The sequence below is a fragment of the Aristolochia californica genome, unplaced genomic scaffold, assembly GCF_029961685.1.
Source record: "Aristolochia californica isolate CCGP_79_NKW_82.1479 unplaced genomic scaffold, dmAriCali1.0.hap1 SCAF_5, whole genome shotgun sequence".
Lineage (NCBI taxonomy): Eukaryota > Viridiplantae > Streptophyta > Magnoliopsida > Piperales > Aristolochiaceae > Aristolochia > Aristolochia californica.
This window is the reverse complement of record NW_027182214.1, coordinates 2,260,958-2,286,114: the sequence shown is the minus strand read 5'-3', so window position 1 is coordinate 2,286,114 and position 25,157 is coordinate 2,260,958. Positions and strand designations below refer to the sequence as shown.

At 37.2% G+C, this 25,157-nt stretch overlaps 4 protein-coding genes, 2 non-coding genes and 1 pseudogene across 7 annotated transcripts in view; 2 read left to right on the top strand and 5 right to left on the bottom strand.

Moving 5' to 3' along the window:
- LOC137965655 (tRNA ligase 1-like) overlaps window positions 1–5,586 on the bottom strand; it is a 35,946-nt gene extending 30,360 nt beyond the window's left edge. The window contains exons 1-5 of one of the 2 annotated variants that reach the window (XM_068811943.1): window positions 5,258–5,586; window positions 3,944–4,387; window positions 542–592; window positions 268–350; window positions 83–182 (exon numbers count right to left, since the gene is read on the bottom strand). In XM_068811943.1, coding sequence (XP_068668044.1) covers window positions 83–182; window positions 268–350; window positions 542–592; window positions 3,944–4,387; window positions 5,258–5,461 — 882 coding nt within the window. In that variant the 5' untranslated portion in view covers window positions 5,462–5,586. The remainder of the gene's footprint in view (window positions 1–82; window positions 183–267; window positions 351–541; window positions 593–3,943; window positions 4,388–5,257) is intronic. The other variant, XM_068811944.1, reaches the window with a different exon arrangement.
- A 4,249-nt stretch (window positions 5,587–9,835) lies between these two features.
- On the top strand, window positions 9,836–13,239 carry LOC137965576 (elongation factor 1-alpha-like; annotated as a pseudogene).
- Window positions 13,240–13,644: 405 nt separating this feature from the next.
- Window positions 13,645–13,998, bottom strand: LOC137966338 (uncharacterized). Its single transcript, XM_068812919.1, has one exon. It carries the CDS (start codon window positions 13,996–13,998, stop codon window positions 13,645–13,647), a length of 354 nt encoding a protein of 117 aa, XP_068669020.1.
- Window positions 13,999–14,516: 518 nt separating this feature from the next.
- LOC137965538 (elongation factor 1-alpha) lies at window positions 14,517–17,446 on the bottom strand. Its single transcript, XM_068811803.1, has 3 exons — window positions 17,364–17,446; window positions 16,746–17,238; window positions 14,517–15,614 (listed from the first exon to the last, which is right to left on the bottom strand). The coding sequence occupies exons 2-3, from the start codon at window positions 17,205–17,207 to the stop codon at window positions 14,733–14,735; spliced, it is 1,344 nt and encodes a 447-aa protein (XP_068667904.1). The 5' UTR covers window positions 17,208–17,238; window positions 17,364–17,446; the 3' UTR covers window positions 14,517–14,732.
- Window positions 16,020–16,140, bottom strand: LOC137966785 (small nucleolar RNA SNORD14). Its single transcript, XR_011116276.1, has one exon. It is a non-coding gene; the product is annotated as a small nucleolar RNA SNORD14 (small nucleolar RNA).
- On the bottom strand, window positions 16,436–16,556 carry LOC137966784 (small nucleolar RNA SNORD14). The gene has a single exon (XR_011116275.1). It is a non-coding gene; the product is annotated as a small nucleolar RNA SNORD14 (small nucleolar RNA).
- Window positions 17,447–20,343: 2,897 nt separating the features above from the next.
- Window positions 20,344–22,847, top strand: LOC137966115 (beta-1,4-xylosyltransferase IRX9-like). Its single transcript, XM_068812610.1, has 3 exons — window positions 20,344–21,231; window positions 21,350–21,563; window positions 22,372–22,847. The coding sequence occupies exons 1-3, from the start codon at window positions 20,573–20,575 to the stop codon at window positions 22,522–22,524; spliced, it is 1,026 nt and encodes a 341-aa protein (XP_068668711.1). The 5' UTR covers window positions 20,344–20,572; the 3' UTR covers window positions 22,525–22,847.
- Window positions 22,848–25,157: the final 2,310 nt, after the last annotated feature.

Genomic DNA, 25,157 nt, shown 5'->3' with positions numbered 1-25,157 from the left:
AATCCCGCTGCCAAACTGTTTAGAACAGCCAAAAAATGGAGTCAGCAGATATGCCCAATGCCTTTCATGATGTAGAAATTACCTCAAGGAAGTCATTGAACTCCTTTTGTTTTTTTCTTGCTTCGGTACCCCATGCCTCATGGAACATCCGTCCAAGAACAAAAACACCAACAGCAGTATAACTGCACTAGAAAGGAGATTTACATAAATAAAAATATGTTGTCAAAAAGTCCAAATAACAAACATAAATTTCAATAACAAACATACATATTTCCAAAGCTGTTCTTGGCATAGGCTCCCCCTTCATGCCCCGCATACATGAAAAGAGAACCTGAGTGCTTAAGGGAGACCTGCAACCAAAATACTTTTGTAAATAAAAATGCAAATATATAAAAAATAATACTCCTAAACAGAAACTGGTCATGTATATGAAACCCCTATAAAACAAATATGTATATGAAACCCCAAACAAATAGTACCTATAAACAGTAAGTTTTACTGTACTCAGTAAAAAAAAAAAACATGGAAAACAAAGTCATACCTCCATTGTTGCCTGCCCATTGGAAACCATCTCAATCATCCTCATTCTAACCTGCAAATATCATCTTCAGTAACCAAAAAATTGTTTATCTTTTTAACTTAACAAAGAAAGATGTCGGGGCTTTATCCAATTCAATTTCCAACATTTGCTGATGGAATCAAGAGTAACATGATCACTTGAGGAATAAAAAAGAAATCTGGCTACTTGGGTCAATGAAGAGCCAAAGCTTGAGTTGTCTAATATATTTAGCAGCTGCAGCATACTTATTTGGGTTGAAGATGTAAATTTTCGCTTTTATTAAGTCCGAGTTGTTTCTATTTGTGTTTTGTCTAATTATCCTTTTATTGAGTTAGCTTCAGGGTCCATCAGGCTTTCTTATTACTATTTGAAGTCGGCCCTTATTTTTTACTTCTTATGATGTCTTAATTTAAACCATTGACTATTAGTGTTAAAGTTTTTAATTATTCTTTAATCTCAGCACTTAACCTGCTTTTAATTATAATGTTTTTATTTGGGCCATTAAATGTAAGAATTAGTGGCTATTTAAAACCATCAGTTTCTTCTACGCAAATTAGAAATATGATTTACAGCAAGTTGTTTTAGCATTAGGTGTGAAAGCTTATTGGCAGTGATATAAAAAAACAATGTGTTAAGCCTTCCTCTTCTGTGTTCTTACTTATCTTTCGTCTTTCTTATCATCTTAATCCTTTTTCTTTCTTAATGCTTCTTCTTGATTAACCTTTCTTCTCTTAATTTTGTCACACCTTTTATTGAGGATTCTTCCCCATCTTCCGTATACTTATGTTTTCTATACTTAATATTGCTCTAGTGACCCTATTTCTATACTTAGTTATTGTCTAACCACATCGGTTCCATGGATGTCCCCTCCAATGGGATACTATAAATTAAATTTTAATGGATTGATTATCCTAACCAACAGAAATTCCAGGATCATTAAGAATCATAATGGTGTAGTTGAATTGTTTTTTCAGGTCCTCTATGAAAGACAGTGGTACAATTACAGCTAAGGTCATTGCTCCTTTACCAGGTGTCAGGTTCCATGTTCAGTGTTTACAGTGATACTAATTGAGGAAGACCCTTCTACCATTATATCCATGCTTTTAGGACGTCCCTGCTTCATCATAGGCATTGTTACAATGAAATTACACATTTAAGACATTATTATGATGAAATTACTCCTCTATTGCAAGGTTTGAAGTCACTTTTTTGTTTTTTGAGAGAGCAAGGTTTTGAAGTCAGTTGGAATCATATTTTAAGAGCTGCTAAAAATCTAGCTGATAGTTTAGCAAAATCTGGTGTACCAGAGTCTTGTATTGCAGTTGGGGACTCTATTCCTCTCAGGCCTTGAACCTTTTGGTTGTATTTTGCTTATATCAATGAAATTTCACCTTTTCCAAATAAATAAATAATATACAACACTCATATTAATTTGAAAATAAATAAATTTTAAATAACATATATTCATGGATATACATATTTTATGTGAGACAGAATCTTTTGAAGATGAGGTATGCAGCTCGTCTCATCCCTTCTCACCTCACATGGGTTTTTCCCAGACCTATCACAGCATACAAGTGAAAATAAAATCTGAATACAACAAGGACAGCAGGGCGAGGTAGGTGCATTTTCAGGCTGGCCCTACCCTAGAGCCACCCCCATTTCACTTGGATAGGTAACTTATTTTGTGATTATATGATTGAAGTTAGTTTTCCCTCAATCAACCGAAGGTCACCCAATAGCTCACCACCCAGAATCTTCAATCTAAGTGAAGTATCTTTTTTTCCCCCAGCAAACAAAGAGCCTCATACCAATCAAGAGAGTAGCAATGTCTCACAGAGACCTTTATGGGATAGATTTAGGATTAACATGCAAACGAAGAGAATCATCCACAAAAAGAACCGTGTTGCATGTGTTCTACACGTAAAATATTCTCATCAGTGAGCAAGTGAAACATCTGAGTATAACTATTGTCATCCCTTCTCATAATGCCTTCCAACTGCGTAGCCTGTTTTTTTTTTTTTCCTAATTTTCCACAAGTAACATATTTTTATCAAACTGAATTTAACTCTGCATTTTAATACCATATTAATGTATAACCGCTAAGGGTAGGCATCGGGTCTTGTGTCGCGGGAATCCGACCCAACCCGACCCGACCCTAAAAATCCAAGGATGGGTTTTAATATCCACCTGGGGATGGGGTTTGAAGAAAAACTCTGCCAGGTTTTTGCTCCGAGTTCGGGTTTTTCCAAACCCGACCCACGGGGATTTACCTATAACATCCCTATGAAAAATTTAAATGACATATAGGTTATTAATAAAGTAACATAATTTATCTTAGATAATTTTTTCTTGGATTGTAATACCTTGTTCTTTAAAAATGAATACTTAAGCTTGTTTCTTCCTACAATTGAATTAAAGTTTCAAGTTAGGGCATTTATGGAAGCAAAATCGGACTTTTTTCTATTTCCTTTCTGCTTTTGTCAGCTTTCCCATGTCAAGTGCCCTGACTGCCGATTGCCGATTGGAGACTTGTCAACTTGCCAAATCGCCACCACCACCACCGCCAGGCCCCCGGTTGCCCAAAAAATGGTAAGCATTCTTGATTTTCCATCCAAATCCCCATTTTTATCACTGATTCTAACCTCCATTCTATTTTTTAAGAACCCCAACCGAATTTTTTTTTTCTCTCATTCATTCCTTATGCTGCTGCCACCATTTTGGATTCAAAGATAAACCACAGTAACCACCTCATCTATTTGTCTTCACCGATGAATCCACCTATAGAGAGGTATCCATTTGATTTTTTTTTTTTATATTTACTTGTAAATGTTCGATCTTTTTGTTATTACTCATGTTTCTGTTTGTTTTAATTGTTTCTATGCACTATTTTTTTGTATTTGTCCATTTCAATCCGCCTATCAAGGTATCCATTTAATTTTTTATGTGTTTTTATGTTTTTTTTTTTTGTTTTTTTTATGACATTAAGCTTTTGTAAGCTAATGAATGCCTTTTGTGTTTCTGTAATTCTATTTTTTATGTATTTTTTTGTAATGTTTTTTCCTTTTGGTTCGGATTTTATGACATGAAGCTTTTGATCTTAAGCTAGCCTCAAAAGTCAAAATTAAACTAATGTCAGGGACGGAGGGCGGGGACGGGGTTGAAGAATAGGGAGACGAGCTGAGGATGGGGTTAGTTTCCCACCCCCGTTCGGGTTTTTTTGGGTTCGGGTTCGGGTTTTGGGAAACCTGACCCCGACCTGACCTGTGCTCAACCCTAGTAACAGTTCCATTACAGCATAAGAGCTGTTTGCTATACGTAAGCAAAAATGAAAAAGAAAAAAAACTTCTAACTAAATAAATAATTAATTAAATAGAGTCATACCTCATGGTCACTCTTCTCATTCTCAAATTTGGGATAAAAAGTAGCTCTTATTTGGGCTTGAGAAAATGTGAGGTTGTCCACATTAAAATCAGCACCTAACGGTCCTTTGAACAGTTGAGTCAAACCTACAGTTTTCTCAGCAGGTGAACTATCCTTAGGCTCACTCCCCTTGACGCAACTTCTGTTTAGAGCGTCAGCTTTGCTTGTGGTTGTGGAATATGTTTTAGGCTTCCAAGCATCTTTTGTAGTTTTTGCGGAGAGAGTTTGATTTGTGATAGAGATGTTACAAATATGGTGTGGAACTGTATTGTTTGATTGATCCCTTCTATCTGTAATAGATAATCCACTAAGCCTGCTACTGATGGCTTCAACCTCAGTGTGTGGTGCAGGTGTCTCCATTTCGTGCTTGTCCTTCCATCCTTGATGATTTGTTCTTGGCTTGCCCTGCACGTAGATTTCACACAGAAGTTTAAATACATTAAATACATTAAATGTGGGATCAGAGGGAGAAAGAGAAATCTCAGTCAAACCAATTGTTACTAATAGGGTATTACTCATAAAAGCCAAAGGGAAGCAACTAAAATCTACATGAATCAGAACTACGCTTGAAAAGTAAAAAAAACAAACACAAAATTAGGTACGTCCGTGAATCAGGAAACCAGAAGAATTTACCTGCTTGAGACATTTCTATATGTCAGACAAGTGAACATCTCAACTCCACCATTTTTTGGTAAATGAAAAGCATTGAGTATGTCTCTTGGGTACTACCATAGCCATGGCCTCTAACTGATAATTGTTTCGAAAATGCATCATGAAAGTAAAAGCTATAACACAAAATAAGGAGCGGCATTACAGTTTGAGCCCTCAAAAGTGATCGACTAACTAGATAGATACATACAACACACACAGAAGAGTCCACGAAGATAGATAATCGAATGTGTTATGTTTATACTTTACGGTGTTTATATCATCACCAAATTATCTAACATTATGAAATTAAGTGCAAATAAATTACAAAACCCAATACAAATAGCATTTACGGTGAGAGACAGTACCCCGTGAAGAGAATTGCAGTAGGAGCTGAAAAACATCAACAGTAATATGTTGTCATGGATATCACGCTCACACAAAAGAGCATACACAAATAACAAAAAAAATACGCGAGACCAGATTCCGATAGTAGAATCAGCCACAACCAGCTTGTCTTGGGGAGGGGGGGAATAAAAAACAAATCGCAAACTTCGAAGATAATATAAACACGGAAACGAACAAGAAGAAAAAGCAAAAATAGATGAGGGACCGTAAATGTATTACGCGGTGATTAGGCATGCCGACGGAATAGCCGAATCCAGCAGCAGAGAATGAAGTATATCGACGGTAGAACCCAAGGTTGGAGGAAGACGGAGAAAGACCCGGAGAGACGGCGCAGAGGAACCTCACCGTGGCAGACATCCGATGCATATCGAAACACACCCCTTTATAGTTTGTAGCTAGAGAGAAGAAGGTGAGAGAGGACATCGCGTCGTAGGTGGATGATCAGGTCCACTTTCTGGGCGCCACGACGACAGCGTCAAAGTTCTAACAGTCTCTCTGCAGTTCCACGCTTGCCTGTGCTCTCTCTGCGTCCTTTCTCGACGTTTCAGGAGGCGGGAGATGAGGCGAGCCAGTAGGGAATGAAACATGTCATGCCAGGTCCGGTCGTTTGAATTTATTAGATTGCCCGAACCCCTTTAACTCAATAATAATTTTAAAATAATATTTTTAAATAAATATAAACCTAATTTAAATTTAGGTCACCCAAATTCTCGTTTTTATCATAAGATTTGAATTAAATAAATTAAAAATATTTTTTTATTTAATTAATCCATCTAAATAAGTGAGAATCTAAGGCAGTGGGGAAAAGTGAAAGACTTATGGGGTTAATCCACAATAAACTTTAATTGAACTTAGGCCCTAGTGCGCAGTGTAAGACGCTGGGTAAATGGGGTCAAAATGTGTTAGTGTGCACCGTAAGTGACGGGGAAAAGTGAAATACAAATGCATTTCACTTCCTCCCGTTTCAGGCATAAAACAATGGTAAGTGAATTCAAAGGGGTCAAGCTCTGAATTCACTTACCATCGCTCAATTACATCTCGGGCTCGGGCTATCAGGAAGGAACCTCTAACAAACGAGGGTTTTGGAGAAAAATCATCTTCTCTCTCGCTCGCTCACGACTTTCTGCGATTTCAATCACCCTGCGACCTTGTCTTCGGCGCTTGACTCCCTTCCTTTCGTCGTCCCTAGCACCGACTACCTTCGGCGACATCTCTCCCCTCTCTGTAACCTCTCCGACTCCTCCCTCGTTCGTGATCATCATCGATTTCAATCACCCCCTCTACAACCTCTCCCCGACGCTTGATTCTCTTCCTCTCGTCGTCCCCAACCCGACGATCGTTGCCGACTTAACTATCATTTTAGCCACGAAATGGGAATGAGTGTGTTTTTTATGGTTGCTGAAGTAGGGGTTTGTTTTAGGGTTTTAACACAGACCTGTTTTTTTTTTTTTTTTTTGGTATCTCCTCCTTCATTTTCTCTTTGAAGATATATTGATGTCTATCTCACAAGACTTCCAAAACATTTCTAACTTTACTGATGAAATTGTGTATCTGGTAAGGTAAGGAGGGGGGGTGGATTCCCCCTTCCTTTTTTTCTTCTCCCCCTCTCATTTTTTTTTAAGAACAACTTATTTTTTATTCATTGTCTACTTATTATGAGTTTTAGATGGTTGGAAGGAGGAAAGATAAAGACAGTATGGATAACACTACAAATAGGTCATACGACACATGGACGTGTGACGAAGACAGTAAAAAGTTTGATTTCCTCATTGAGCGAGTCAATTTGGATAACAAATTACCCAATGGAGTTTGGAAACACAAAGTTTTCAACTATTGTATCAGTACATGCAATTTGGACACAACGAACCAAAAGACAGTAGAATAGTTGAAAAATCGTGTGAGGACTTGGAAAAAAATGTATATGGTTGTGAGTACATGCCTAAACACTAGCGGCTTTGGGTGATATCCAACAACCCAGAAAGTCACTGTTAGTAAGACAGTGTGGCAAAACTACATAAATGTTTGTAAATAAAACATAAAATATTATGTTTCTTGCTTTATTAATCATGTTTTTTAGTATTTTAAATGATAATTTTTCATGTAGGCGCATAGAGAAGCCGATAAGTATAGGCGGGAAGGTTGTCCGCTCTATGAAAATTGGCTATTGTGGTTGGAAACACTATTGCCACGGGGAAAACGAGTAACACAACCATGAAGTCAAATGATAAGCTTTCGAATCCTGTAGAAGGGACAATGATTGAGGACATTGATGAAAATGATGCAATCAAGGAGATCCCAACACCCAACAATATAGAGTCTCCAAGTGATGCTCCTCCGAAAAGCAAAGAGCCAAGCAATGATGGGGATATAACTTCTTATACTCTACGTAGGAAGAGATCTGAACCATTAGTTGAAAATACTAACAGGATCGTTGAGGCTATTAATAATATGTCATCAACCCTTATGCAAATATTTAGTGTCGTAGAACATCAATGGTTCGAAGCTATCGAGGTATTACCTAACTTGCCCAAATAAGTCAATTTTTGCCATAGAGTTGCTCGACACCAAAGCTAAGAAGGATATGTTTATGAAGATGAAACAGGAAGATCAGTATAACTAGTTGATGGCTAAATTCAATGCAATGTAATAGACTTATACAGATGTTGACAGTTTTAACCTATATTTACGAGACACATTTGATTTTGAGTATTTATGGTCAATAGTGAATATGTATTATTGAATGTGTTTGAACCATAATTTCATTACTGAATGTCTAGTATTACAGGTACCCAGGATAATCTACCAGATAGGGAGAAAATATGTATTTGTATTACAACTGACACAGTTGTACTTATCCTTGTCAATTCATACTTAAATGATTGTAATAGACAAGTACAACGTTCTTATCATATGGGTGGTCCACGATATTTAAAGAAAGCATTAGAAAGATTGCCTATTAAATTTTGAAAAGTGTATAAGATGAATCAAACTATTTTTCTCAAGTTGGTTGGAATCTTGAAAAGTAGAAGACTTTTATTTGATACAAGGACAATATATGTGGAATAACAGCTTGCATATTTTTGTATCATTGTTGGTCAACAACAATCTTACAGTGTCACCTCATAGATATTTGAAATATCAAATTGGACAATTAGTAAGTATTTTAACAAGGTGTTAAATGTTATTATTAAACTACAATTTGATTACATCAAGTGACCTTCAAGACGTACTCATTCAAATATTTTGAACAGTGATATCTATTATCCATATTTTAAGGTAAATATAAAGTCATTTGATGAATAATTTTCAGTTACTATAAAAATATATATTTGTATTAATTGTTTTTTTATTAGGATTGTATTGGTGTCATCGATGGTACTCATATTAAAGCATATATCCCATTTGATCAACAAACAAGATTCTGGAACAGGAAGGGTTTTTTCTCACAAAACGTAATGGCAGCATGTATATTTGACATGCCATTCACATATATTTTTGCTGGATGAGAGGGATTAGCAGCCGATTCACGTGTATTGAAGTCAGCATTAACCAAACGATATAAACTTTATGTTCCTGAAGGTAAATATCGTTTCTTTCTACATAGTCTATTTAAATTTATAATTTTTTATTATATTATAATATATATATATATATATATATTCTTTATTGTAGACAAATATTATTTGGTAAATACTGGATATGCAAATCTTCCTGGGTTTTTGGCTCCCTATCGAGGTACTCATTATCACTTACAATAATTTGGAAATAATACTCCTATGGATGAAAGATAATTATTTAACCGAAGACACTCATCTTTACAGAACACTATTGAGGGTACATTTGGGCTTTAAAAGCTCGTTTCAAGATATTAAAAAATGTTACTCCTTCTGATTTTGATGTCCAGGTAAAAATTGTAATGGATTGTTGTGTATTGCATAATTATATACACATGGAAGATTACATGGATTTATTTGAAGATGAAGAAGATAATTAAGTGATGATTTTGGTGGAGAACATTGTGAAGATAACAATGAAAGTGAAAATGTAGACAGTGATAGTAGTGATGATGTCGAGGATGATGTGGACGTCCAAATAAGTACTAAAGGGAAGTCTGTAGTACAATATGCAAGAGCATCATATTATCGAGATGTTTTAGCGATTCAAATGTGGCAAAATTATTGACTATTTTGTTTTAATAACACTAAATATTTTTTTGTTGCACTTTTGTATGAACAAATATAATTTTTTATATTAAAAAGGTGATTGAGATATATTTGTATTATTTTTATTTTTATTATTACTATATTTGTGTAGTACGCTGTATAGTACGATATTTGTATAATTATTTTATATTTAGATATTACAAAATTAAAATTTGATTACAAATTTAATAATATAAAAGTTAGTATTTGTTTAATTATTATATTTAATATATTTTATTTATTAACTAATATTAATTTAATTTTCTAATAGTCAGATATATCAAAATATTTTATTTAATAAATAATTTATATATACTTTATACCACACTTTCTATTGTATATACTAACACAAATAAATACTTTACATTATACTTTCCACTTCGCACACTAACACAAATAAATATTTTATACTGACACTTTCCATCACCCACACTAACATAAACAAATAATTTACATTCCGTCTCACTTTCACCGTGAAATTACTTTACATTGTAATCCACTGTCCCTCCGCCCGCACTTAGATTGGGCAGTAACCCTCGCTTAAATGAATTGATTTAACTGTAATTCATCCTTATGGGTTACTGTAAACGAGTTCGCTGTTTGGGCCGTACTCCGCCGGAAAGAAGAGCGTGGCCGTACTGTACCGACTATGAGGGTCGACCATCAACGAAACCAACCCTAAAATTCCTCAGGCATTCGAAATTTCTACTGAAAATAACAAACTAGTAAGGCAGAGTTTGAGCTTCGAACTCTGAGCTTTGGCTTTTCCATGAATTTTGACCGTCGATGCGACCCGTTCTCGGCACCTACAAAGGTCAGATCTAGTTCTCCGCCGTAGACCGTTCGATCAGCATGTATCCAACGCCAGATGGAGAAACCCTAGTACTAGCCTTTATAGTCGCTCTTTGCCTCCCTATCTCTCTCGCTTCCCAAGCGATCTCAGAGGTTCAGATCTGTTCTCGTTCTTTTTTCCTTTTTCTGATTCCATTTTGCTTCCAAAATTTCCCAATTTCTGATCATTTTTGTGTTTCGTTTTGCAGTATTTCTGTAAGGATTTTGATTAGCCGTCGCTATGGGTAAGGAGAAGGTTCACATCAACATCGTTGTCATTGGACACGTCGACTCCGGGAAGTCGACGACCACCGGTCACTTGATCTACAAGCTTGGAGGAATCGACAAGCGTGTGATCGAGCGTTTCGAGAAGGAGGCTGCTGAGATGAACAAGAGGTCGTTCAAGTATGCCTGGGTGCTCGACAAGCTCAAGGCCGAGCGTGAGCGTGGTATTACCATAGATATCGCTCTCTGGAAGTTCGAGACCACCAAGTACTACTGCACTGTCATCGACGCCCCCGGGCATCGTGACTTTATCAAGAACATGATTACTGGTACATCTCAGGCCGATTGCGCCGTTCTCATTATCGATTCGACCACCGGTGGTTTCGAAGCCGGTATTTCCAAGGATGGTCAGACCCGTGAGCACGCTTTACTTGCCTTCACCCTCGGAGTCAAGCAGATGATCTGTTGCTGCAACAAGGTTTAGTATTTTTTTCTCTTTACCTTTTTTGGCAATATTTATTTTTCATTATCTCTCTATTTGTGGTTTTACTTATAGCTTGATTTGTTGTTCTAGAGTCTTGATCTTGACTTGATTCGTTCGTTTATCCATGCTGGGTAGGTTATTTGTTTGGTGGTCTTGCTTTGACTTAATTCAGTTCTTTGTGATTTTATTCCAGCCAATCCGGACACTTTTTCTAAGACTGTTCCTCGTTTTTTTTTTTTGCAGCAGTCTTGTTTTATAATTGTATTATTCTTGTTTCATTGTAGCTTAGTTGACCTTTAATGAGTTTTCATACAGCATATTTAGTCTGGTTTATGCAAAGTTCATGATGATTATTTATCTTCACGTCCGTTTCTCGATTTCCCTTATCGATTTTTTTTCTTTTTTTTACTTGTTTTAAATTTGTGAAGCCATTATGTTTGTTAAATACTGCGTGGTGTGTTTGGTGTACTGCTAATTAGTTTGTTATAGTTTATCGAAATTAATGTTTGAAATGACACAGCTCTTATCAATTTCGTGATCTACTGCCTTCTTTTGGGATGCTAAGAGACCCCTTTTCAGAGGTACAAGTGATATGGGACCTCGTTAAGTGATGTGCGGAACTCCCACAAACTACGTTGTTTCCCAGTCAACTACACCTGTGGGCGTCTGATCCCATCAGATTTTGCTGTCTTGTGCTGGAATAGCTCAGTTGGCTTGAGCGTGCAGCATTTAGCTGCAAGGCCGGGGGTTCAATCCCTCCTTCTAGCAATCCCTTTATGGACAAAAAAATGCATAAAAATGAAGCTTCACATATGGGTTATGTAGCTGGTTATAGAGATTTTGTACTTGCCATGAATTCATCAAGAAGTTGGATAATGTCATATTGGTATCTGTATTTAACCTGTTTATGCCGTATAGATTGAGAAATCATCCACATTATCTTGTTGTCTTTCTGAAATATAGAGATTTTGTACTAGCCATGAATTCATCATGAAGTTAGATAATGTCATATTGGTATCTGTATTTAATCTGTTTATGCTGTATAAATTAAGAAATCAAACACATTATCTTGTTGTTTTTTCTGAAAGATATGCACATTTCTTATCATGTTTTGGTGTGTATTCATACTAGATATGCTCAAATAATGTTTTGATCCCAGTGTTTCTAATTGCATATTGGTCACAATCCTGCTACAGATGGATGCCACCACCCCCAAGTACTCAAAGGCAAGGTACGATGAAATTGTGAAGGAAGTGTCTTCCTACTTAAAGAAGGTCGGATACAACCCTGACAAGATCCCCTTCGTTCCCATCTCCGGGTTCGAGGGTGACAATATGATTGAGAGGTCAAACAACCATGACTGGTACAAGGGCCCTACTCTCCTTGATGCTCTTGACCAGATCCAGGAGCCGAAGAGACCGACAGACAAGCCTCTCCGACTCCCACTTCAGGATGTCTACAAGATTGGCGGTATTGGTACCGTCCCAGTGGGTCGTGTTGAGACGGGTGTGCTCAAGCCTGGTATGGTTGTCACTTTTGGTCCAACTGGGCTCACCACCGAAGTTTAGTCTGTTGAGATGCACCACGAGGCTCTCCAGGAGGCTTTACCCGGTGACAATGTGGGCTTCAACGTGAAGAACGTTGCAGTTAAGGATCTCAAGCGTGGGTTTGTTGCCTCCAACTCCAAGGATGACCCCGCCAAGGAGGCTGCCAACTTCACATCCCAGGTGATCATCATGAACCACCCAGGCCAGATCGGTAATGGATATGCCCCCCGTCCTCGACTGCCACACATCTCACGTCGCTGTGAAGTTCGTGGAGCTCTTGACCAAGATCGACAGGCGATCTGGTAAGGAGATTGAGAAGGAGCCCAAGTTCCTGAAGAACGGAGACGCAGGGTATGTGAAGATGATTCCCACGAAGCCCATGGTGGTGGAGACCTTCTCTGAGTACCCTCCCCTAGGTCGGTTTGCCGTCAGGGACATGCGCCAAACAGTTGCAGTCGGAGTCATCAAGAGCGTCGAGAAGAAGGATCCTTTCGGTGCCAAGGTCACCAAATCTGCTGTCAAGAAGAAGTGAGACGTGATGTTGCCTATATAGTCCTTGTAAGTGGGTAGTTTTCCAATCGCTTTATTCCAGTTTTCTGACCTCGATTTGCGAAGTTAGCTTTGTGCGGAGGAAGTATACATGGCCACCACTGCCAAGGGCTACCCGGACAGTCACGCCTCCAGAATCAGTTCTGAAAATACAATGCAGTTTGCCATCCAACAACAGACCCTCAACCGAAAATCATTTTTACCATTTTCCTCTTCTATAGCTAAATGTAAAGGTAAGTTTGGGTATATTATGGCTTCATTTACAAAATTGGAATTTCTTCAAAACTGAGCAATTTTAGGTAGTGTATCATCCTCTCTGCTAAAACACATGGCAACAGAGTTTTAGAAAGAAAATTAGCTATATACAGATGTTTCAAGTGCTGTGTATTCCACCATTTCAAAATTGCAAATTACAGAATACTCTAAACGATCACTGCACAACAGTTAATAAATTAAAGAAAGAAGCATCCACCAAAGCTACAAGTTTCTCTCTGCTCGCTCTCTGTAAGGATCAGGTCACCAGGTTCAATTTTGTATATATCATAGCAAAAACTAGGAAGTACAAAATTAAGGTAATTCAATTTTCTTGACCTTCTTGTTCTTATCGATTACCTCGTCAGGCACGACCTTGAGAAGCTTCTTCTGCTTCGACTTAGCGGTCTTATTCAGCGTCTTGGGATTCGTAATCTCCTGAAGCTTGGTTCCCGTCCTCAGTATGTTTTCCTGCTTCTTCTTCTCCTTTTCTTCCCTCCTCTTCCTTTTCTCGATCTAATTATTACGAATCTCATCCTTCAGCTCCTGCATCCGTTCCGTGTACGCTTTTTTTATCTCCTCCTTGTGGGAGAACCGGATGGCGGAATACCGCTGCTCGCGGGGCTGCTTCCATTGGCGGCAGGAGACTCTACCCGCGATGACGCCGTCGTAAGTGGGTTCTCCGAAGGCGGGCTTTGATGGATCGTCGGCGGAGGGGAGCGCGGGACGCTTGGACGAGGGAGGGGCGTCGCCGCCGTCGAGTTCCATAGCAGATGATGCGACATCTTCGTCGGAGACAGAGCGTTTCCTCTTATTTCTAGGCGCCCCGAAACCGTCAACGAGGCGGCGACAATCTATGGTGCACACCATGCCTCCAGAGAGAGAGAGAGGAGCGCGCGAATGCGGAAAGAGGAAGGATTAGGGTTTTTCAGTTAGGTTACAAGACCATGAGAAAATAATTATTTATAAAAAGAACCCTCAGAAATTAATTTTAGCATGTATATCCTATTCATGGACTGCTGTAAGCCTAACCCAACCATATCCGTAAAATCCGATTTAATATATCAGACTAGTACATGGATTTTCAACCCCATATAATTTAGTATTAACTAATATTAGATAATACCCTCAAGAAGATTCAAATATTTAGCTTTTTAAATAGAAAATAAATTTAATTAATTAGTTTTTTATTAATTATACAGAACCTATGGAGAGTAAAAAGCCATTTGAACCCATTTAAATATTAAATAATATATAATTATAAAAAATATAAATCACATATAACTATAATAAATTATATTTTCAAAGATTTTAATTATAATTAATTTCTATTTTTTTAAAAAATATAAATACATATAATTACAACAAGATTTCACAACGACGAATAATTAAGAATAAAAGTTTCGACTCAAAATATTTTTAAGGGTTCAGGCTTCAGGAGCTACACTACGGGACCGCCACCGCCTGTCCAGTACCCATGTCTGCATCCGACAACTCGTCATACATAAAATCAGTCTCACGTACGCAAAACGGACATAAATACCACTGTAACTAGTAGCCGACACCTTTGCAGCTGCTACCATCTTCCTCGGGCACCGCAAACATCATTTCTTCTTGACAGCAGACTTGGTGACCTTGGCACCGGAAGGATCCTTCTTCTCGACGCTCTTGATGACTCCGACCGCAACTGTTTGGCGCATGTCCCTGACGGCAAAACGACCTAGTGGAGGGTACTCAGAGAAGGTCTCCACCACCATGGGCTTCGTGGGAATCATCTTCACATACCCTGCGTCTCCGTTCTTCAGGAACTTGGGCTCCTTCTCAATCTCCTTACCAGATCGCCTGTCGATCTTGGTCAAGAGCTCCGCGAACTTTACAGCAATGTGAGATGTGTGGCAGTCGAGGACGGGGGCATATCCATTACCGATCTGGCCTGGGTGGTTCATGATGATCACCTGAGATGTGAAGTTGGCAGCCTCCTTGGCGGGGTCATCCTTGGAATTGGAGGCAACAAACCCACGCTTGAGATCCTTGACTGCAACGTTCTTCACGTTGAAGCCCACATTGTCACCGGGTAAAGCCTCCTGGAGAGCCTCGTGGTGCATCTCAACAGACTTAACTTCGGTGGTGAGCCCAGTTGGACCAAAAGTCACAACCATACCAGGCTTGAGGACACCCGTCTCCACACGACCCACTGGGACGGTACCAATACCACCAATCTTGTAGACATCCTGAAGTGGGAGTCGTAGAGGCTTGTCTGTCGGTCTCTTCGGCTCCTGGATCTGGTCGAGAGCATCAAGGAGAGTAGGACCCTTGTACCAGTCAAGGTTGTTTGACCTCTCAATCATATTGTCACCCTCGAACCCGGAGATGGGAACGAAGGGGATCTTGTCAGGGTTGTATCCGACCTTCTTCAAGTAGGAAGACACTTCCTTCACAATTTCATCGTACCTTGCCTTTGAGTACTTGGGGGTGGTGGCATCCATCTGTGACAGAAAAAAAAAAAAAAACGCACGTTACACAGTCCTTGAAATCAATGAGCAAGAATACATTAAAAGTACAAACTCAATTGGCTTTTCCGTCCCTCAGAATTAAGTAAATTAGTACCATGACACAAAAAAGAATTCCAATCATAAAAAGGCATACAACTTTAAAAAGCATCGGTTGTCAGCTTTCAACTTCACATCTAAGAATTTTTCAAAAGAGAAAAATACAGAGAAGAATCACTATCAATGACAAAGTAAATATGCCTCAACAAAAAGAAGACAATGACAAAGGAATCACATAATCGCAATAATCCAAACAACAACGGTAACTCTAACTAGCACTGAAACTAGCACCAATAAGAGAAAAAAATATATAACAGGCTTTAGCCATAACAATGACGAAAGAACCTCAGACATCCAAGGAAGGAATTAGCAGCACAAGCTCTCAAGCCTGGCGGGGCGAAAGCTCTCAGGCGGCCACTGCGAATGTTTGAGAAACAAGCCTATGGATTTATCATCATAGGTCCAAAGAATTATAGCAAACTGAAGTATAGATGCAAACAGGCTTCACATGTAAGAATATTTCAAGAGAAAGAGATACAGAGAAGAATCACTCTCGATGACAGTAAATATGCCTCAACAAAGAGAAGACAATGACAAAGGGATAACATAAACGCAATAACCCAAACAACAATGGTAACTCTAACAAGCACCAATAAGAGAGAAATCCCAACATAAATGGTAGCTCTAACAAGCACTAAAACTAGCATTGATAAGAAAAAAAAATGCATAACAGGCTTTAGCCATAACAATGACGAAAGAACCTCAGACATCCAAGGAAGGAATTAGCAGCATAAGCTCTCAAGCCTGGCGGGGCGAAAGCTCTCAGGCGGCCACTGCGAATGTTTGAGAAACAAGCCTATGGATTTATCATCATAGGTCCAAAGAATTATAGCATACTGAAGTATAGATGCAAAGAGAGGAAAGAAAAACTAACAATTCAGAAACGTGTAAAATATTGTGTATAGATCCGCAGCAACCAACTCTCTGAGGTAAAATTAATTTAAATAGATATGAAAAAACCATTATAAGAGAGAAAACCAATAACAAACAATAAATGCGAATCCTTACCTTGTTGCAGCAACAGATCATTTGCTTGACACCGAGGGTAAACGCAAGCAAAGCGTGCTCGCGGGTCTGACCGTCCTTGGAAATACCGGCTTCGAAACCACCAGTAGTGGAATCGATGATAAGCACGGCACAATCAGCCTGAGAAGTTCCTGTAATCATGTTCTTAATGAAGTCACGATGTCCGGGGGCGTCGATGACAGTGCAGTAATACTTAGTGGTCTCGAACTTCCACAGAGCGATATCAATGGTGATACCACGTTCGCGCTCGGCCTTGAGCTTGTCAAGCACCCAGGCGTACTTAAACGACCTCTTGTTCATCTCAGCAGCCTCCTTCTCGAACCTCTCGATCACACGCTTGTCAATTCCTCCAAGCTTGTAGATCAAGTGTCCGGTGGTCGTGGACTTCCCGGAGTCGACATGTCCGATGACCACGATGTTGATGTGAACCTTCTCCTTACCCATTACGACGAATCGAAATAAAAAAAGAACGAAACTGCAAATTAAATTCCCACAATTCGATCAGACCTCCTCATCCAAATCAAAATTAGATCAACAAATGAGAGAAATCAAACTCTAATATCAAAGAAATCACCTAAACAAAGAAAAAAGAGATCTAACCTTGAGAACCTCGCGACGTCTGAGAGATAGCGGAGCAGAGAAAGACAGAGGCGAGAAAATGGAGGCGAAGTTGTTTAAGTAGGGTTCAGACTCTATTAGGGTTTCATTATCAACCGTTGATTTCTTTTCGATCGGACAGTGGAAATAGAAAGATCTGGCGCGTGTCCGCAAGAACAGAGGGTAAGAGAGAGGAGGTCCTAAAGCGAAGAGTTAGGGTTTTAAACAGTTAAAAAAATGCCCGCAAGATTCTGATCTGACGGCTGTGCTTTCTTAATTAGTTTTTTATTAGGAAAATGACAGTTACACGGTGTGTAAGGGATGAGTTTGTGAATTTGGGCGAGTTGACCCAGATTTAAACTTGGGCGAGTTTAAATTCATACGGAAACATTTCCAGTCAAGGGTGCAAATTTTGCAAAAGAGTCAGAGTGTGGAATTAATGACAAATTAAGCATGATTGAGTTATATTTGTATTATTTTTATTTTTATTATTACGATGTTTGTTTAATACGTTGGATAATGAATTTAAACAAATATAACTACGTATATACGTTAGTTTAATAGTGAGAATTTAAACACTTTTAATATAATAATTACATTAAGGTTTTGGATATTATAAAAGTAAGTATTTACTTTTTATAAATTATGTTAATAAATTAATATTATTTTAATATTACTAATATATATTAAGTTAATGACTATTTTATAATATCCTTTTTTATATAATTATTTCAAATTTAAATATAAAAAAATTACAATTTGATTACAGTTTTAATAATATAAAAGTAAGCATTTGTTTAATTGTTATATTTAATATAATTTATTTATTAACTAATATTAATTTAATTTTCTAAAAGTCAGATATATCAAAATATTATATTTAATAAATAATCTATATGTACTTTATATCGCACTTTCCAATGTGCACACTAACACAAACAAATACTATACACTATATTTTACATTGCGCACACTAATACAAACAAATACTTTATACTGCACTTTACATTGTGCACATTAACACAAACAAATACTTTACACTACACTTTCCATTATGCACACTAACACAACAAGTATTTCACTTTCCCTCTGACTTTCACTAGGGAAAACACTTCATTACTTGACTTTCCCCCAACACTTACAAAGTGCACTAACCCCCCCATATTAACATTTAATAAGAATTAGTTTTTTCATGAATTTATATTGTTATAAGGTAACTCTATCAAGGAGTTTCATGTCTTTTCAATAGCTACCTCTTGGTATAGAGCTAAAAAAATTAACTTTTGTTTATTAAAATTTGGGAAAAATTAACCTACCCCAAACCAGACCTGCATCCTAATTAATAAAATTAAACCAATTCTAGACCTTCTTACCTCAACCTTGATCGAACCCAATAAAAAAAAGGCATTTATGATTATGAACCAGTTGACCCAGTCGATTCATTGTTAAACCAACAAACCTAACATAGTTTACTTATTTTGATTAATCACAAGTCTGATATTTTTGCTGGCCCTGAAGATGATCAAATTTCCCTTTTCATTAACTATTTTTGGGAATAATAATGATCAAAATTTTCTTTTCATTTCATTTCTTTTCTTTTCCATGGGGTTCCATACAGACCCTTAGAGCTACCCTCCTATACCACTACACTCACTGATCAAATGATTTGGTTTAAATGATGATCTTTACATGTTTAATGTAATAAGGACTATACAAGTAAAGAAGTAATCTTTCCAAATCATACATGATTAAAGATTTTTATTCTCTGTCTTTAAAATAGATGTAGAAAACATATGAACAAATACTTAGGCTAAACCTTCAAGCTCTACAAATATTTGTACACAAATTTATATAGATAACATTTTTCTCTTTATATCCTATTTCAAATAATAGGGCAAGATAATTAACTGGGTAATTGAGAAAAATTGTAGCTCCCAGTCTTCCTCTTCAACTTTTTTTTTTCAATTACAAAGCCCTATTTCCTTTTCATGAAGAAATACTATAATACTAACCTTAATTGCACCCGACTTTTTATTAGTTATAAAAGTCACATTATTTATAAACTAACCATTTTACTTTGTAATATTTACAACAATATCACTATCTACAATTATCGCGAATAATAAAAAAAATACTTCCATAAATGTGGTTCCAAAACACTTTGACTTGACCCACAATTGAATAATTCATAGTTTTACACTAAGACTGGATCATAATATCCCTCATAAAGAAACATTTTTTGTCTTTTACCATATAATTAAAATTATCTGTTGATTATAATATAAACTATATATAAGTATATTATTCTCATCCTCATAACTAATTCTCCACTAATCAAGTAAAATCACCGACATATTAAGATTTGTTTCGAACCATATCATATCACAGAGAACAGGATAAATCGGTAGAACGGGTACTCACATATCTCCTAGGGCAACTAGATAGTAACTAGAGTCCCCTACCCTCAACCCTTTTTTTCAGTTTATCACAAAGACCCATTTTCTTTTTCAAGGAGAGATCCTAGTACAAATAAGAAGCTCATCATATACTCACTATTACCATGATTAACACTCACATTCAATCCCTTTTTGAAGCAAACAAGAAAGCCAATTAATAAGGGTGGAAGCATCTCTACTTCCTACCTAAGCATTAATTTTAATTGTGTCCCCTGGTCAACAACTAAGAAAGGTTCTAGTACAAGTTTGAAACAAGATTCCCATCCAGTTAAACATATCTTAATGGCCATTGAGATGTATACCGTTTTCCTAATTGACAATGGAGGCTGAAGGTGATGGGTGTAACTAGTGCTCTTCACATGCACATTTTAGGTGCTCAGCGTCCATCTCAACCACAATTTGGTGAAGACAATCGGTCGGGCTGTTTTTCTTTAGCTTCAAGAGAAGACTAAGTGATGAAGCCAACCACAACTGAGTTAATCCTTCTCTTTTTAACTTAAAATAGCTCATCCAGGGAGTCTCCCACATGAATGGGATATCTGTTGGATCCCTGCATTTTTAAATCATTTGCCTCACCCTCCCACACACCATGTGAAGACTTCTTTTGAAATATAGATTCAGAGGCGACATTGCTCTTCCAGAAATGCTATAGAGACTGCAGAGAAATCGCCTGGAAGCACGACACACCAGTGTTGTTTCAGGGTTTTTCCTGCATATGTTTCTTGTGTTTTCATTCATTTGGGGGGGATTGGAGTAATGGGTTCTTTTGATAGATCAAAGAAGAGAATTCAGGTATGGAAGAAGGCTGCCTTCCATTTCTCCCTCTGCTTTGTTATGGGTCTCTTCACTGGATTTGCCCCCTCAAAGACTACAAATATTTTTAGCAGTCAAGTGGTAGCCAACAGCTCTATTGACATCAGAGAATTTTCCCCACCTCCACTGCAAGGAGTCGAGGAACTGGGCTCAGCAGGGAACTCAAGTAGGAGTCTGATGGGTGAGAATCCGGTTAGTGTCAACGACTCAGAACTGGTACCAGTTGAAGAAGAAGCACTCAATTTGACTCCAAAAAAGCTTTTGATCATCATAACAACAACAACATTGAGCAGCCCATTGCAGGGAGCTCTCCTCATGAGACTAGGGCACACCCTGAAGTTGGTACCTCCACCTCTTCTATGGATTGTGGTAGAACCCCAGTCAGAGACATCTGAAAATTCACAAATGCTGCGAAAAACAGGAATCATGTACCGGCATTTGGTGTCTAAGGAGAATTTTACTGAACTAGAAGCAGAGGTTGATCATCAAAGGAATGTAGCGCTGAATCACATTGAACACCATCGGCTTGATGGGATTGTTCATTTTGCTTCCATCTCCAACTACTACGATCTTCAGTTCTTTGAGTACATCAGAGAAGTCGAGTATGATTCTCTCTTCCACCATCTTTGCAGTTCTATTAAATTACAATACACTCTTGCTGTCTTGGGCAGTTGGTACTAACCTCAACTGCGTTGAATGATTTGCTTCCTTTATTGGCAGGGTGTTTGGAAAATGGCCTATAGCATTGCTATCGGCAAACAGGCAAAGGGTGGTAATGGAGGGGCCAAGTTGCTCTTCCTCACAAGTTCAAGGGTGGCATTTTCAGAACCCCTCCCATCATGCAGCCCATGATTCCAGCTTTGCATTCAACAGTTCAGTACTCTGGGACCCTGAAAGATGGGGCCGCACAACTTCCACACAAGACTCCTCACAGGTTTCCTTCAAAACTCAGATCAACATGATCCTCTCATATCCACATGAAATGATCAAAACAACCAATAGCTCCTTTTTCTTATACCAAGTTTTTCGACATGAAAACCAATCACAGCGTCCAATGTCAGCTTGATGAAAAAACAAATAAACACCAACACTTGGACGAGACCCAGAATACTTGGACGCTAGTTGTTTGCTTCTTTTTTTTCCTTTATAAGTTGGGTGCATTTGGTTTGACTCTGAGCCTCTCATGAGCTGGGTCTCAGCATGAATGAATGACCCTAGTTCCTTCTGGTGCTGAGATGAGGCTCAGAAGATCTCGAAATAATTTGGTTCATTCCTAAGCCATATTCATAGGAGATGAGACAGTACATCACTTGCATGAAAAATATTAGGGTTAGCCACCTAACTTAGCTTTCCCTCAAGCCATAGTTCCCACAAGATGAAGACAGCCCTTGGTCATCCATCATTGCTTGTGAAATTTCCTGACAGAAACCCCTGTTCCCTTTTGTTGTATTTTAGCAGTCAGACTATTTAAAGCAAAAGAGCTTTCCAGTCTCCTTCACCTACCCTCAGCAATACTCTGAGAAGAATCTCACAACCACAAAATATAAAGCATATACAAACGAGAAACCCTGTGTTACGTATTAACTAACCTTGCCCAAGAATTCTCTTTTCTCAACCTTCATCATTGCTCCTAACTCCATTGCTGATTAAGAGAAAGCGATTGCAGCTTTTAATTGTTAGATTGGAGAAAACCCAAGTCGCTCCTGCCTTACATTTCTTGCTTTTCCCTGTTCATGATTCAGGATTCACTGAAATTCATCCAGCAAGTAGTTATGGAAGATGAGGGGAAGCTCAGGGGGATGCCACGAGAGTGCTCCAAGATCCTGTTGTGGTATCTCAACACACAAAATCTTTCCCACTTCTTCTCTCTCCCATTAAATCAGACTCGTAGGTAGCCACTGCTGCAGAAGAGGAAGAGGAAGAAGAAGAGGATAAGGGTGATCAATTCAACTTTTGGCCGTTTGTGTGCTTCCTTCGATCTGTAAAAGGGAAGGTGAAAGGGGTCTTCTCAGTGGGCTAATATTATTGCAAGCAAATGTCTTCTGCATTGAAACTGTCGCTTGGTTTTTGTATATTTATAGTCATTTCTGGGCAGATTGATATCCAACTGCGCTTGTGTGAAGAATAGTGCTTCAGGGTTCTGATTTGCGAGTCTGCCCAGCGTGGGTGGCCGCACCATTTTTTTGTTATTTTTATAAAATTGCCATTTGACATCGAATGAGAGAAGAGATGAAGGCAAAGAAGATACTGGAACGAGAAACTGAAATCTAAACAGTCCAACATTAATAAAAAGTATAACATCAGTTAGGAATTGGTGAAAATTGGGGTAGGCTCGAGCTCATTAATTAATATCCAATGACAAAACTGCCTACTTTTTAATTAAAAAAAGTAATTTTTTTAATTTTTGTACAAAAATATTAAATTAATTAATTATAAAAAAAATATAGCTAAAGAAACATGGTTACTTTTATAATGTCAAGATACTTAATCAAATTCTTACTTTATAATATCTAAATTAACACTCTTAAATTAGTAATTTAATGTGCTATTAAAAGTCATGGCTATAACAAACAAATAAATAGGGTATTTTATTAATAAATAAGATAGATTTTTGTTTGGTCTAAATTAATACAGTATTACAAAGTAAAATAAAAATATTAATTTAATTAATTATAAAAAAATAGAATACTTACAAAAATTACTTTAGTTACTTGATCAAATTTTTACTTTTACGATCTTAATTATCACTCTTAATTAGTAATTTAATATAAGATTAGAAGTTATTTATATAATAAATAAATAAATAAGATGTTTTAATAATAAAATAATATAAGTATTTCCCTTAAAATCCAACTTAAAGTAATTTAGTCTCAGCGTCGAGAAAAATGACGAGTGAAAGTGAATTCACTAGTCTCATGGAGTGAATTCACTTTCGCACGTTTTTTCACTTAAACAAGTGTAATTCACTTTCACTCTCCACTTACATAGTGCACTAATGCTTGTGGAACCATTTTCTCTAGTGAAAGTGAATTCACTTTCTCTTACACAATGCACTAACATGCCCTTAACTAATTCATGTTTGATTTAAATAATTAAAAAAAGAGGGTCCCAATCATGGGACCTACAACCTACATGTAGAGGACTTGCAGACAGGAAGTGCTGAGAACCTCCCCTACCTCAAGATTAGGGAGTTTACCCGCTATCTATGGACGAAGGGGGATGGCCACGACTAAATAGTTTTCAATTTTATATCAATTCTTTTGAACTCAAACCATCACTCGGATACCAATTCCTTTGAACTGTACTTGCTCCGATACCAATTCCTTTTAACTGGATCTTAGCTGATCGGTGCAAAACTACAAGTGTACAATATCGTAGTTTTATAGTAAAGTGATGAGAAAAATATCGTCCACAAAGATTGGTAACTTACTTTTGACAAATATTGATATTATATTAATCTCGATTTTATTTAGAGAAGTCACTAAGATCTTTGTAATTGTAATTTAAAATAAAATCAATTCAAAGAAAATACTCAAAGGAAAATAAAGTTGTTGTTTGATGATCAAATTAATGAGAAAGAAAACGTTTAGGAAATCGATTTCACATAATCTCTCACTATGCTTTACTCATCTAACTAATTGAATTTAATTCTCTCTATTTGTTAGCTAATCTCCAACTCATCCAAAAACCTCTTGCGATAGTCAATTGGAAATATTCTTGTTCTTCATTTTACACAAGAGTATGCAAATTAATAAAACCAGAAAACATTAAGATCAACGATTTTAATACTACATCTCTATATTACCTATGCCGAAATATCCAAGATCTATCCTATAATTCCCTCTTTAGGTAGCAAATCACAAGATCAGAATCATCTAATTAATGGTCAGCCAATTAGAAACAATAAGCCCAAAATAAATCAGACAAACATAGAAGAGAATTACTTCAAATTAGCATAGAAAAGCAAGCATAATTCGAAACTAAATTACATCATTTTCCTAGAATAAAAAAAAATTAGTTCGTGCTAAAAAGTAAATTCAACATAAACGAATTCACCATATTCTTTTTTTCTCAGAGGAATAGAAGAAAAAGAATATTGAAATTAATCTTGTCGTTCTTTCCACCCTCTCTGTCGCAGCGCAACACCTTTTTAAAACTGGCCAAAATAATCTTTTCTCCTTTTTTTCCACGTGCTTGCCAAATCCATGTAAAAAAGAAAAGTCTACACAGCGTGAAACTCTCATAAATCCAAACTATCTCTCCCCCCGCATGTGGTATCATGTTGCGTCCAAATTATAAAAACCATGAGAATGCTTCATGCGTGAACTCCCTCTTTAGTTTTTATATTTCAAAATGCCGAATTCTACTTTTCAAACATTCAACTTGATCTTTATCTCTTAAATAGCACTGGTGAAATTTGGATATTTCTTTTCTTCAAATCTGAAATAAAATTAAATGACAGTAGTGAAGCCTAAAACCGATAAAAATAAATAAAATTAGACTAAAGTTCAAAGTTAAGAAGTGATAA

Bases quoted from the DNA above. Each gene is read 5' to 3' on its own strand.
- LOC137966338 (XM_068812919.1), bottom strand. From the start codon at position 13,998: ATGGTGTGCACCATAGATTGTCGCCGCCTCGTTGACGGTTTCGGGGCG.
- LOC137965538 (XM_068811803.1), bottom strand. From the start codon at position 17,207: ATGGGTAAGGAGAAGGTTCACATCAACATCGTGGTCATCGGACATGTC. The intron at 15,615-16,745 runs GTAAGGATTCGC...TTTCTGTCACAG, and splicing joins TGATCTGTTGCTGCAACAAG to ATGGATGCCACCACCCCCAA.
- LOC137966115 (XM_068812610.1), top strand. From the start codon at position 20,573: ATGGGTTCTTTTGATAGATCAAAGAAGAGAATTCAGGTATGGAAGAAG. The intron at 21,232-21,349 runs GTATGATTCTCT...CTTTATTGGCAG, and splicing joins GAGTACATCAGAGAAGTCGA to GGTGTTTGGAAAATGGCCTA. The intron at 21,564-22,371 runs GTTTCCTTCAAA...TTCATGATTCAG, and splicing joins CCACACAAGACTCCTCACAG to GATTCACTGAAATTCATCCA.